The sequence below is a fragment of the Ovis aries genome, chromosome 23 (genome assembly GCF_016772045.2).
Source record: "Ovis aries strain OAR_USU_Benz2616 breed Rambouillet chromosome 23, ARS-UI_Ramb_v3.0, whole genome shotgun sequence".
Classification (NCBI taxonomy): domain Eukaryota; kingdom Metazoa; phylum Chordata; class Mammalia; order Artiodactyla; family Bovidae; genus Ovis; species Ovis aries.
Genome location: NC_056076.1, coordinates 33,361,982 through 33,376,605, shown reverse-complemented (window position 1 = coordinate 33,376,605; position 14,624 = coordinate 33,361,982). Strand labels below are relative to the sequence as shown.

Sequence of the window (14,624 nt, the reverse complement as noted above, 5' to 3'; positions counted from 1 at the left end):
ATCTTAGCTTCCCAACCAGGGATTGAACCCACACCCCCTGTATTGGAAGGCAAAGTTCTAACCATTGGACCATCAGAGACATCACTGTATATTCTTTATCATTAGCAATATAAATAATACCTTCATCTGTACTTTAAGTTTACCAAGCACTTCTGCACTCGTTTTTAATTTGATTCTCCCAATTCAGGATTCAACCAATCTTTTGTTTGCTCATTCAAACACCCAACAGTTATTAAGCATCTTCTAAGTCTTGGGAGGAGTACTAAAAACAAGATCTGGTCTCAGTTCTCAAAGGAATGCAGCCTAGTGGAGAAGAGACCTGGAAATATCAGTACGATTGCAGGGCCACAATAAAGTACAGACAAAATGCCCAGGATGAACCTGGAGAGGGACCCTCTTACTGTATGGGGGAGACAGGGTCAGCTTCTCAGATGGGGTGGTATGAGCTGGGTCTCCAGAGAAGACTAGAATTTTGCCTGGGGGGAAAGAGGGAAAATGGTCTTCTACGTAGAAGGAAGAACATTTACAGTCACAGTGGCGTGGATAGGCGTGGCTGGCTCAGGCTGGGTGGGAAAGTCAGTTGGCTACAGCTCAGGGGATATGGGTGGGGCCCCAGGAGACAGGACAGTCTGGGCTCCACCAAAGATTTCCCCAGGTGCTAAGGCAGCCAGCTCTGGGTTCATCTGCTCTTTGCCGTTATGGCCACCAGAGGGCAGGCTAGGAAAGAAAGCCAGCGCGCTGTTCCGTTAGTTCCCAACTAAACTTTTCAAGGGCTTAGTTGTTTTTAGTTAAACTCTGTTAATAACATGGGGCTTCCCTCGTGGCTCAGAAAGTAAAGAATCAGCCTGCAATGCAGGAGACCCAAGTTCATTCCCTGGGTCTGGAAGATCCCCTCCTGGAGGAGGGCATGGCAACCTACTCCGGTATTCTTGCCTGGAGAATCCCATGGACAGAGAGGAGCACAGTGGACTATAGTTCATAGGGTCACAAAGAGTCGGACTCAACTGAAGCAACTTAGCATACACACATTAATTGATACTAATATGTGGAAAAGTGCTGAGAGGTGCTTTATTAGCAACAACTATTAACATCGTAACAGTGATGCTAACACTCAAATGTTGTCACCTTAATTGCAGTAGTCATGGTAGGTGGAAAAAGAAGTCACCACTTGCTGGTTGAGAGAACTTGGACAAACTCCTCTGAGCCTCCTCAGCCTTCTGCAAAAGCATTAGCTTCAGAGATATTTGGGAAGGAGAAAGCATACAGAAATGTGCTCAGCACAAGGAGTGGCCAACAGATGCTTAGAAAATGGTAACCAGACCTGAATATTATTTATCATGAAAAATAGTAAGTTAATTTGAACTTTTGTTTACATAGCTTTCCATGTACTTTAAGCTGATTCTCCTAGTTACCCTAAGTGAAAACTGACTGAGCAGGTAGGACTGATTGAGAAAAGGAGATTTGGGAGAAAGCTATGTATTTCCTTACTGGTGCTCACCTCTCCAGAGCTGATTTTTACTTTTGGCTTTTTTTTAAAATTAATTTTTATTGAAGTATTAGTTGCTTTAGAATGTTGTATTAGTTTCTACTCTACAGCAAAGTGAATCAGCTATATCATACATATATGCCCTTTTTTGGATTTCCTTCCCACTTATGTTACCACCAAAGCTGATTTTTGAACCCAGGAAGCTGAATGTGATTCAATTATTTATCAGCTGATTATCTAGTCTGTGAAGAGGACAGGTTTTCCTCTTCTCTACACCACAATCTTTGCTTTTTCATATATTTTCCTTCCATTAGAATCTTCATTGTGACAATGAATGTAATAAAACTGATGGCAATCAGGTCAGTTTAGTGCTTTTTTATAGAGTTTTCCGGAGAAAAGGAGTAGGAAAAACATCTGAAAATATTTATATAAGTTTTAACTTACTTCTTGACAAAAACATACAGTCAAAGTATATTAAATCAAAGAAACCTTCATGAAGTAGAAGTTACAACTTCACCAGCAGGTAGAAAAAGAAAAAGAACATTTAGCTTGAAGATGGGATTCAGGGGGATCATGACAGCTGTCATTTACTATTTGTGCATGTCAAGTAGAGAACAGTTTAGACTTATTTTGCATACCAAGTGATACCACTGGCTCAGTGCAAAAAAGGAATGATAAGGTGGGCTGGTTAAAGATTAAATAAGCTGATGAAGTAGTAATGAGATCCCCATGCCTGGAGGGGTTTGACAGTGGCTGATCACCAAACAGCTTCTATACCCGATGTATGGTTAACTAGGGGACTTTTGCAGTTCCTTCCAGCTCTGCCATTCCCTCATTCCAGTTCAGATAATATTTTCAAGTATCCTCTATTTTTATACAGAGGTCTCAGCATGAGATGGGGGTAGATGACATGACTTGTATTAGAGACTAAATTTTATTCGGTCTGTTTAGGCTCCTAAAGATGATTTAGAAAAAAGAATGAAAGCCATTCTCTCCCATGTGCATTCACGTGTGCTCAGCTGTGCCCAGTTATTTGTAACCCCATGGACTGTAGCCTGCCAGACTCCTCTGTCCATGGGATTTTCCCGGCAAGAATACCGGAGTGGGTTGCCATGCCCTCCTCCAGGGGATCTTCCCAACTCAGGAATCAAACCTGCACTTCTTGCACTGCCAGGTGGATCCTTTACCAGTGAGCCACCTAGGAAGACATGGCAGTAAGTATATGAAGCGGCACTAGCTCTTTGCTTTGGAGAAGGCAATGGCAACCCACTCCAGTACTCTTGCCTGGAGAATCCCATGGATGGAGGAGCCTGGTGGGCTGCAGTCCATGGGGTCGCTAAGAGTCGGACATGACTGAGCAACTTCACTTTCACTTTTCACTTTCATGCATTGGAGAAGGAAATGGCAACCCACTCCAGTGTTCTTGCCTGGAGAATCCCAGGGATGGGGGAGCCTGGTGGGCTGCCATCTATGGGGTTGTACAGAGTCGGACATGACTGAAGCGACTTCGCGGCAGCAGCAGCAGCTCTTTTGCTTCTATCGCTTTCTAGCACCTACACTTAGGCTACTTTACGCACAGGCTCCAGACAGACAAAGTGCTAAAGACCAATTCTGATCTAAATTGGGGGGAGATTAGGGCTTCCCACGGGGAAGGCAATGGCACCCCACCCCAGTGCTCTTGCCTGGAAAATCCAATGGATGGAGGAGCCTGGTGGGCTGCAGTCCATGGGGTCGCTGGGAGTCGGACTCGACTGAGCAACTTCACTTTCACTTTTCACTTTCATGCATTGGAGAAGGAAATGGCAACCCACTCCAGTGTTCTTGCCTGGAGAATCCCAGGGATGGGGGAGCCCAGTGGGCTGCTGTCTATGGGGTCGCACAGAGCCGGACACAACTGAAGCGACTTAGCAGCAGCAGCAGCAGGGGTTCCCAGGTGGCGCTAGTGGTAAAGTACCCGCCTGCCAATGCAGGAGATGTAAGAGACACTAGTTCGATCCCTGGGTCCCAAAGATCCCCTGGAGGAGGGCAGGGCAACCCACTCCAGTATTCTTGCCTGGAGAATCCCGTGGACAGAAGAGCCTGGCGGGCTCTAGTCCATAGGATAGCAAAGAGTCGGACACGACTAAGCGACTTAGCATGCACACATGCAAGAGATTACCTTATCAGTAACACAGGGGGGTTCAATATGGAGACAACTTTGCTACCAGCCCTGGAGCGCTGACCTGGAGCCATTTCTCAGTACTGTGTCCTTCTATCCTGTGTCCCTGGTCCAGCAAGCGAGTCTAGAGACCGTGTTACCTGATACTTGCACTGTCCACACTGTGACCCATTCTCCCAGCCACAGGTGATCAGACCAAGGATGGGCAGGCCAGCCACGGCCTAGGGAGCAGGGATGAGCTTCAATGACATGGCTACCCCAAGAGTTTGGGAATCTGACCTGGAAACTTGGGGACCACATACAAAATAAGTGGACAGAGGAAGCCGATCAAAATAAAAAGGAGTGGGGAGCGAGAGAGAGAGGCAAGAAAGGACTTTGAGATGACAGACACTGCTTGGCTTACGAGAGAAAAAGAACAGCCTTGATTTCTGATGGGTTTTCTGTTCCAGGGAGGCAGGAAGGCCTGGATGGACTAGGAATGAAAACAGCAAAACCTAACATTCACTAAGCCCTTGGTATATACTGGCCACTGCAGGAAGTTTTGCAGGGATTATATTTTTTAATGCTCACAGTACTTCCAAAGGGAAGATACCATTATGATCATGATTTTCCAGTTTTAAAAAATGAGATTCAGGGAGAGTAAGCAAATTTGCTGGAGGTCACACAGTTACTAAGCAAAACTGAAACTATGTTTCATTTTCTTGTCCAGATTCCCATAACCACCAAGCTGCTCATTTTCCCCACCCCTGGTCCCAGCCCTGGGGTCTGGGTCTGGCTCCTAGAATGCTCCTGGGACTGGTGTCCTGCCCAGGAGCCTGGGCCCTACATCAGAGCCTGGTTCCAGTTCCCAGTCACTGATCACCATGCACTGCCTTCCAGGCCTCGTGGGAACTCTGTCCACGCCATAGGCTGTCCTCTGGTGGTTAACACAGCTTTTCTGAGAACAGAGGACATGCAAGCAGGTGGGTCTCCCTATTGCTGTCGGCTCCCACCTCAGAGCCCTCAGGACACCATACCCATCTGATGACTCCACGTTGCCCAGTGCCCACCTCGGGGTCACCCTCCAAGCTTACAACCCAGGAGAAAGGATCTGGGTCCAATCCAATCTGGGTCCCAGCATCTCTCTTGGATTGGATGGATACAAGTCCAAACCAAGGCTTCTATTAGGAAAGGCACTTTATGAGATGATCTTTTGGTCAGGCTTCAAAGAAATGCTGATTAGCACATTAAGAGAACTAGATAGAGATGAGCTGATGACAGGCCAACCTCATCTCCACGTATAGAGCCCGACCTTCGCCACTCCATAAAAGCATCATTTTAATAGGCTGTGTGAATTGAGATGGGAAAAGTATATTGGTAGGCGTGCTAAATCATTTCAGTCGTGTCTGACTCTTTGAAACCCCATGTTGTGCAGCCTGCCAGGCTCCTCTGTCCATGGAATTTTCCAGGCAAGAATACTGGAGTGGGTAGCTATTCTCTTCTCCAGGGGATCGTCCAGACCCAGGGATGGAACTCATGTTTCTTGCATTGGCAGGCGAGTTCTTTACTGCTGGCACCACCTGAGAAACTCTTTGTTGGTGGAAAAACACACTAATTAGCCATCTCAGCTACTGATTAAAAATGTCTGCGTCAAATCAACTCTGCTTGGTGAGGACACATAGACAGAACTGAAAATGAGGTTTTAAATGACAGTGGAGTTCACATATGTCGGTGACTCTTGACCTCTTTATTTAGGACAACTTAAAAGGGGAGTTTTTCAAGCTCTTTCTAGGGATAAAAAAAATTAAAAAAAAAAAAGACAGAAGAAAAGAATTTAGTCTTTCCCGAACCTGCCTATGACTTGCTTTATGATTAATGACTCCTTGCCTCGAGAATCCCAGGGACAGGGGAGCCTGGTGGGCTGCTATCTCTGGGGTCACACAGAGTGGGACACGACTGAAGCGACTTAGCAGCAGCAGCAGCAGCAGCTCTCACAAGAGTTCTAAGAGTACTAAAAGGATTTTCAGTGAGTTCTTCAGTGATAGAATTACAAAGAAAAGTCTTGCCTACTACCATTTGGATTCCCTGCAGCTCAGATCAAATATTAGCTGAATAATTTCAGTGCAGCTCTGTTCACATCCTGGCAGAGTTTATCATACAATGTCAGGACTCCATGGGATGGTGAAACAAAAATCAGAAATCAGATTTACCTAAAAATTTTAAGAAATTAAACTAGGCAAATATCCTTGCCCTTATTTTGTAAACTCAAGAATATTCAGACAATGATTCAATGTGTCAGTTGAGATTTCAGAATAAAATATTGGCTTCCAAATGTCCTACCTGTGTAAATGTCTACCATGTGCAGGCCATTTTAATGGAAACTTTCAATCAGATATTTTTAAACTTCTTCATGAAAGTGAAGTGAAAGCGTTAGTCCGACTCTTAGCAGCCCCATGGACTGTAGCCTGCCGGGCTCCTCTGTCCATGGTATTTCCCAGGCAGGAATCCTGGGAATGGCAATTCCCTTTTCCCAGGGATCTTCCCGACCCAGGGACTGAACCTGCATCTCCTGCACTGCAGGTGGATTCTTTACCATCTGAGCCCCCTGGGAAGCCCTAACCTCTTTATAACTTTCGTCAAAGTCAGCTGAGGTTGACAGTATTTTTTCTGTATTTCTGACACTTCTTGTTTCTTGAAATGGAATTAAATATGCAGAGTTTACTCTTTCAGAGAAGACAGAATTTGGACTAGTCTGACCTGGGTAGATAACCTTTAACTATAAGCTTGTGGGAAGGCAATAAAAAGATTTCGGTCTGAGGGTACAAGGGGGTTACTGCACTCTATAGAAAGGAAAAATTTCATCGCTTCCCACAGGCCCCCCACCGCCATGGTGATTCTTATTTTATAAAACACCTCTCCCTAAATAACAATCTTTTCAGAGCCGGATGCTCACAATTCCAAACAGATGCATTAGATGTAGTCGTTGGGAAGGCATGTCACTTGACCCTTGACCCAAGGGTGGGGTCCTCCCATTCCCAGGCTGGGTCACGCACTTCGCCCAGGTTCTCCTCATTCCTGAGGAATGAAAAACAGCAGCGGTGTGTTGTGGTTACCATGGCACTGCTGGGCTACTCTGTAACTTCCTGGTTTTCATATCATCACGCAGCTCATTTTACATTTGTTGCTGGTGGTGTTTAGCCACTAAGTTGGGTCCGACTCTCTGTGACCCCATGGACTGTAACTTACCAGGCTCCTCTGTCCATGGGATTCTCCGGGCAAGAACACTGGAGTGGGTTGCCATTTCCTTCTCCAGGGAATCTTCCCTATCTAGGGATCGAACCCATGTCTCCTGCATTGGCAGGCAGTTTCTTTACCATTGAACCACCAGGGAAGCCCCAAGGTTCCCATGGCTACTCACTGATGAGCAAACAGGCCTTCCCATAATAGGGCCACATCACAGTGGAAATCTGCCTATGTGTAATATTCTGGCAAGTTAGCAGCTTGCCCTTTTCCCTAGAAAACTACCTTTAAAAGTAAGGTTACCTTAATCTGAAATGTTTCATTAAAAACAAATGAATTAGTGAAGAAACAGTTCTGATAGAAGAGAGGCTAGTCATAAAGCCTTCCATTTGGATGGTTCTTAACCATTTATAAACGTGACCTCATGCATGCATGCGTGCTAAGTCACTTCAGCCATGTCCGACCCTGTGACCCTATGGACTGTAGCCCACCAGGCTCCTGTCTGTGGGGATTCTCCAAGTGAGAGTACTGGAGTGGATTACCATGCCCTCCTCCAGGGGATCTTCCCCACCTAGGGATCGAACCTGTGTCTCCTGCACTATAGGCAGATTCTTTACCGCTGAGCCGCCAGGGGAAGCCCTGGCTTAGTTACCTTGTGGTCCTTTCTTTAAGTATCAGTTAATTGATTCTCCAGATGACATCTTGGCTTTTGGTAAATGAAGTGTCAACAGTGCCGTAATCTGAGAGACGAAACTACAGAACCCACTAAGAACACCTTTGGCTCAGCACAAGAAGTGGTGGGGAAGAGAGAAGTCAGCATATCAGCAGAGGGGCTGAGCAAGGGCAAGTCTACCTGACCCGCCTCAATTTACCTATGTCCCAGTCTAGCCTACTCTCCTGACCTCAGTGCACTGACATCATTTACTTGATCAGGAGGTGGCAGAGTATGTACTTGACCTCAGACACCAAACATACTGAGTGGTGATGTCAGTCTGATTTCACAGGCTTTCAGGTGAGCCCAAAGCAAAGAACAGGAGAAAGCTTGATCAAGGATGAACTTTCATCCAGACGCAAAAAGGCTTCAGAGACCCAGATCTGACTGGCTATCTTAGGCAGGTGCTACTGCAGGACTGCAAGCCCACCCTGCCCACTGCCTCACACGCATGCGCACGCGCAAACATTACCTGCCTCGGCTGGTTGACCTTTGCGCCTGAAGACAACAATAATCGAATCACATCCAAGTAACCCCCTTGGGCTGCTAGGAAGAGTGCAGTGGCTCCATCCTGAAAGTTAGCAAATGTAAAGTGTTAATAAATTATTTATTTTAAAAGAAATTCAGTCTTATAATACTGATACCTCTGTTTAATACAAGTTTCCACTTCCACCGCTCCCTTCCCCCTTTTTAATATGCATGGTATTTTATTCTTTGAAGACTAGTTCTAAAACATCACACTAAGTCAGGTGGAAAGGTAAAGTTTAAAACAGACAGCTGTATAAGGATGAGTTACAACATATGCAATGACTGTTCACGCTATAAAATCTTGGTCATAGAGCTTATGATATATCTAGTTGCACAACTCTGGTTTTCCAAAGAGTCATCATTTTTCTCTGTCCACACAACTTTCTCATTAGCTGTCTTCTGCTTTTGTTGCGTGATCTCAGAGTCCACTCTATTTTATTTAGGATAAAAAAAAATACACACTTAATAGAATTTTCCATTGCAATCCTTCTGTCACTAAGAGCTAAGTTGTTCATTTACAAAACAAAAACAAAGGGTTTCCCTGGTGGCTCAGTGGTAAAGAATTCGCCTGCCAACCCAGGAGACACAGGTTTGATTCCTGATTTGGGAAGATCCCACATACCCTGGGGCAGCTAAGCCCGTGCACCCCAACTATTGAGCCTGTGCTCTAGAAAGCACATCAGAACATTAAAAACACTTTTAAGAACATTAAAACTCTAAAAACACCACACACACACACAAACGCATGTTAACTAAAAAACAAAAAAAACAACCAAATCCCCTAAATCTATTTTGCATGCTTTTACAAATTGGGTATGAACAGTATCCTTTTAATTTTTGTTTGTTGCTGTTCAGTCACTCAGGTGTGTCCGATTCTTTGGGACACCATGGACTGTACTCGACCAGGCTCCTCTCTCCATGGGATTATCATGGCAAGAACACTGAAGTGGGTTGCCATTTCCTTCTCCGGGGGATTTTCCCGAGCCAGGGATCAAACCCTCGTCTTCTGCATTGGCAAGCTGATTCTTTACCACTGCGCCACCAGGGAAGCCCCATCCTTTTAATTAGATATTCCCTACTGCTTTCTCTTTTGTATTGCCTTATCTGTTCTCCAGACTTTCAGTTTCTCTATGCTTTAAAACACAAGATGCTTTCAGAACACCCACCCTCGTAAGAATGTCCATGAACTTTCTCCCTGCCAGGCTGGCAGACTCCAACAATACCTATACATACAACTAAGCAGTCCTGCACGAAAACCCAAAGTAACTGCTTGTTACCAACTTCTTCAGTTCTCTTTTTAACTGGGTGTCTACATCTCCTGGGTGTTTTTTTCTTGAAGATGCACCATTGGTTAATTTCAGCAAGTACATTGGTCCATCCAGAGTATGCCTCCTGCCAGGTGCCCTCTCCACACAGACAGCGCCCACAGGACAGGGCGAGCCTCGTTACTTTCAGATGCACAGTGGAAAACTAGTTCTCCCAGCTAATCACCACCCCTCCCATCGGAACACTAACCACACGCTCAAAGCAGCTTCCTTGCAAGTCCAACCAGGTAGAGGGTGCTGGCTTTCCACTGGCTGTCAGCAGTCAGACCACCCACCCCCCGCCCCCCAATCATTAGGAAATTAATCAGCCTGGACAGATTTTAAAGCAGACGTTTGATACGGGGATACAATTTTCAGCTGTTCCCCACTGTGTTGCCACAGAAAGGCTTCCGTGACATAGAAGTGCTAACTCTTACAAATTTTCCAAAATGGATCTTCCCTGCATTCATTGGATTTTTTTTTTTTATCGTGCATTACACAGTTCTGTTCCTAGAAGCTTTCAGGAATCATTGATGCCACCTCCCTGGCCCCGTATTTCAAATGTTGTTAATGGAAACATTTATTTTGGACAGTTCAGGTAAGGGTAAAAGTCTAAACATAAAATGGATGTTCTGGAGCATGGAATTTTTAGGTTACCCTATCACAGAAGAGTTTAGAAACTCTACATTTCTAAAATTAAGTGCCGCCTCAATGAGCCTTATGGAAGAATGTTATCCAATAGTTCAAATTCTATGCTGTGCTATGTACTAGGTCGCTTCAGTCATGTCCGACTCTTTGCGACCCTATGAACTGTAGTCTGCCAAGCTCCTCTGTCTGTGGGATTCTCCAGGCAAGAATACTGGAGTGGGCTGCCATGCTTTCCTCCAGAGAATCTTCTCAGCCCAGGAATCAAACCCGCATCTACTTCATCTCCTGCACTGCAGGTGAATTCTTTATCAGCGAGCCACTGGGAAAGCCTGGGTAGACCCAGAAAGTGAAATTTTTCAATGCTTCCTGGGTGGTTCTCCTGTACAGCCAGAGTTGAGAATCACTCTTTCAGACCACGGTCAAGTAGCTCAGTCATGGTACCAGGAATGCTATCGGCTCCAAGAGTGGGAGCAGGTTTTGAAGTGCCAAGGCTAAGGCTAGTTCCACTACACTTCAAAGAGGCCTGTGATCTGTCAGAGGTTCCGTATAGACTCTGGAAAGGGTGTTCAAATGGAAAAGTTCACACCCACACATCTCATTACAGGTCTATGAAAGTCTAGTGCTCCTAGGCACAGGGTTCATGTCTGGTGGTATAATAGCCTCAAAAACAGCTCCTAGATAAATGGAAGCAGGGATTCTTGCAGTCCTCACCATGAGACTGCCCAGTCACTTCATCTCCCCATATTTTACTTCTTACTCCAAAACCAGAATAACATTTGCCATAAATTCTACAGAATTACAGTGACCATTAAGAGTACTTGGGTAATGCGCTAATTGCCAATTAGCTGCAAACAGACCCACATGGCAGTGGATACAAACAGACCCACACTGGCAATAAATGCAAACAGACCCACGCTGGCAGTGGATGCCTTTCAAGGTCAATGGCATGCACGTATTTCAGAGATCTTCCTCCATCCAGCCTCACTTCTCTTCCAAACAACTTGATTTTTCCTTTTTTTGTGTGTTCTTCCTCCCAAATAACTCTACAATAGGAGAGTTTCTTTTGGTTTTCAGCAAGTCCATATGCTGGGCTTGTTATAAATAAAATATGTATCTCATGATTTTTTTTTTTTTCCATCCAACATTTATTGGGCATCGCTTCCTGCTAGTACAGTTCTAGGGGCTGCAGATACTAAATGAACAAAATCAAAGCCCTGACCTCCTGAAGCTCACTGGGGTGGGGGTGGGGGACACTCCACCTTCCAGGTTCCTCCTTCAGTACCCTAGAGGTGGATGGGGGAGGCCCGTCTGCCCTTTTAAGTTACGTACTCTACACACACACACACACACACACACACAGTGTGCGTGCTCAATCGTGTCCTACTCTTTGCGACCCCATTGCACTGTAGCCCGCCAAGCTCCTTCCTCTCCATGGAATCTTCCTGGCAAGAATACTGGAGCGGGTGGCCATTTCCTAATCTAGGGGATTTTTCCCCACTCAGGGATTGAACTCGTATCTCCTGCATTGGCAGGCGGATTCTTTACCACTGCACCAAACCCCAAGTCAACTGTAAGCTCCTTGAGGACACGTTCAATCTTCAGCTAGTGTTTTTGCTGCTAAGTCACTTCAGTCGTGTCCGACTCTGTGTGACCCCATAGACAGCAGCACACCAGGCTCCGCCGTCCCTGGGATTCTCCAGGCAAGAACACTGGAGTGGGTTGCCATTTCCTTCTCCTATCTCATGATTTTTGAAGATCTTAATTGTGTAGGTATGTGAAATACTTCATATGTACGAGAGACTTAAAAGAGCAAAGATAAATAAAGATGATGTGATTTCTACACAGAAAAGGCTCACCCAGTTAACTCTCTTATTTCCTTGACAGCTCAGATGCCACCTCCAGCATCAGAATTTAGACTGTAATGCTATATGTGCTGAGGCAATGAGCAAGTGTCCCCTGGAAGCCCCCTTGAGACACACTCACATAGAGCTGGTCGTGGATGTTGGCTCCGTGCTTCAGCAAGGTCTCCACCACCTGCATGTGCCCATACTGACTGGCAGCCAGGAGGGCAGTGCCTCCATCCTGTGGTCACGCAAAGAAAGAATGCATTAGAAACAGGGCAGGCACAAACCTTACCAGGCATATGCTCTTCACGTGGTGAGAATTTTGGAAAAGCATTTCCCATATATAATAACAAACTGACTTTTCCTCTTCGATCTCTTTTACTTTTTTCTTTATAATCGTGACAGAGTTTATCTTTTGTTTTGTTTTGACTGCTCTGGGTCTTAGTTATGGCATGCAGTATCTTTTCAGTGTGGCACTAGAACTCTTCGGAGAAGGCAATGGCACCCCACTCCAGTACTCTTGCCTGGAAACGCCCATGGATGGAGGAGCCTGGTGGGCTACAGTCCATGGGGTCTCAAAGAGTCGGACACGACTGAGCGACTTCACTTTTATTTTTCACTTTCGTGCATTGGAGAAGGAAATGGCAACCCACTCCAGAGTTCTTGCCTGGAGAATCCCAGGGACAGGGAAGCCTGGCGGGCTGCCATCTATGGGGTCGCACAGAGTCAGACATGACTGAAGCCACTTAGCAGCAGCAGCAGCAGAACTCTTTTAGTTCCAGCATGTGGGATCTAGTTCCCTGACCAGAAATTGAACCTGGATTCCCTGCATTGGGAGTGTGGAGTCTTAGCCACTAGTCCACCAGGGAAATCCCTAGAGTTTGTCTTAAGGCCATCACTATGTTGTATACTTGGGTGACTTGCTCGAGATACATTAAAGATATTTGACTAAGTTATTATAATTAATTTAGAAATTTCTCAGGTCAAATGCAGAATCATCTCTTTGTCTCTCAGTGAAGGAAAAAAAAAAAAAACAAAAAACAGAAAGACTGTACCAACCAGTTGTGTCTTGGAAGTACCAGAATGGTAACTAGCTTCCTCCTGTGGGTCTGCCCAGTTATAGGCCTCTGAGAATAAGGTGTATTTAGGGAGTCGCTCTCTGGGCCCCTGCCTTCTTGGACGAGATATACATGCACTTAGAGCAGGGATAACTACAGCATATTCCATATGCTTTGCACGCTCCTACTTTGCATTTTCCTTTGAACATGTGCCAATCTGCCCAAACCTCTTAAAACGCAGATGCTAGGACTCAACAGAGCACTGCAAAGTAGACGTGGTCTGACGGGACATTCCTTGGTTCCATCAACTCTTGCTTTTATCTCTGCATCTAAATTAGAATTTGCTTTGACGCCAACCACACCACACTACTGACTCAGAGTCTGTGGTCAGCTGAAGCCCTTAATGGTTTTTCGCAGGTGCTGGGCTGAGGTTTTTTCTTTCTCCATCTAGGATTGCTGTGTTGTTTGTTTGGCCCTATGAATGGGTATTTGGACATTTGAGCTAATTATAAATAATGCAAGAATGTGGAATCCGGTTTTGAAATACAAATCATAAGTGTAAGACAGTGTGGGTCCTAAATCTGGGCATAGAGTGTTTGTTCAAAACGCCTACCCTTGGAGCCACACCCTCAGATTCAGTAGATCTGGAGTGAGGCCCAGATATAGGCTTTTAACCAGTTATGAGAGGTGACTGTGAGGTGCAGGTGCCAGGGGGCAGGGCTCCCTTGGAGAAACACTGCTATAGCTGCAAGATGCTGGAAGATGCACGCGGCTGAGTAAGGCTTCAGTGAGTGGTGGGAAAGAGGGGCATTTTGAAGGGTAGGGAATGAAGGAGAGAGATTAGAAGGCTGAGGTCAGTGGAGGTGGTCGGGGCGTGGGGTGGCTGGGCATCAAGAAATTGGTTAATTTTGACCCATGGGGTTCCAAAGAGTCAGACTCAACTGAAATGACTTAGCACGCACGCAAGTTTAATTATAATGAGAACAGTTGTTGACACAAAGTCAATTTTGGATGACAGGACTGTATTAAAACCCAAAGCTTCCCAACACTGTCTTCTTCCCAGAGAAAGCTCTTGGCCACCTGCAGCTGTTCTAATGGAAATAACGTGGAGTTGCTCGTGCTGGGCCTGTGTTCCATGGGTTTCCAAGGTAGCACAGTCTGGCTCATGTACAAAGGCCAGCCCTAACTTGTTACCCAGGAAGAATGAAGCATCTGGTCACACACAATCATTACAAAGGCCAGCCCTAACTTGTTACCCAGGAAGAATGAAGCATCTGGTCACACACAATCATTTGACTTAGTTCAGAGTTGAGCCTGAGATTTGTAGAACTTCCATATTTTATTTTTAGTTGTGTCACTTTTATAATTAAAAATTAAATGATAATTAACATAAAAAGTATGAACACATGTGTTTTGGATTCAGTTCAGTCACTCAGTCGTGTCCGACTCTTTGCGACCCCATGAGTTGCAGCACACCAGGCCTCCCTGTTGATCACCATCTCCCGGAGTTCACTCAGACTCAGGTCCATCGAGTCTGTGATGCCATCCAGCCATCTTATCCTCGGTCGCCCCCTTCTCCTCCTACCCCCAATCCCTCCCAGCATCAGAGTTTTTTCCAATGAGTCAACTCTTCTCATGAGGTGGCCAAAGTACTGGAGTTTCAGCTT

General features: G+C 45.6%; 1 protein-coding gene across 8 annotated transcripts in view; it reads right to left on the bottom strand.

Annotated features, from left to right (window-relative positions):
• The window catches only part of ANKRD29 (ankyrin repeat domain 29), a 53,594-nt gene that overhangs the window by 17,135 nt on the left and 21,835 nt on the right, over positions 1-14,624 (bottom strand). For all 8 annotated transcript variants that reach the window (XM_027960752.3, XM_042239192.2, XM_042239193.2 and 5 more), the window contains 2 exons: positions 12,039-12,137; positions 8,048-8,146 (listed from right to left, as the gene is read on the bottom strand). In XM_027960752.3, the coding sequence (XP_027816553.1) occupies positions 8,048-8,146; positions 12,039-12,137 (198 nt within the window). The remainder of the gene's footprint in view (positions 1-8,047; positions 8,147-12,038; positions 12,138-14,624) is intronic.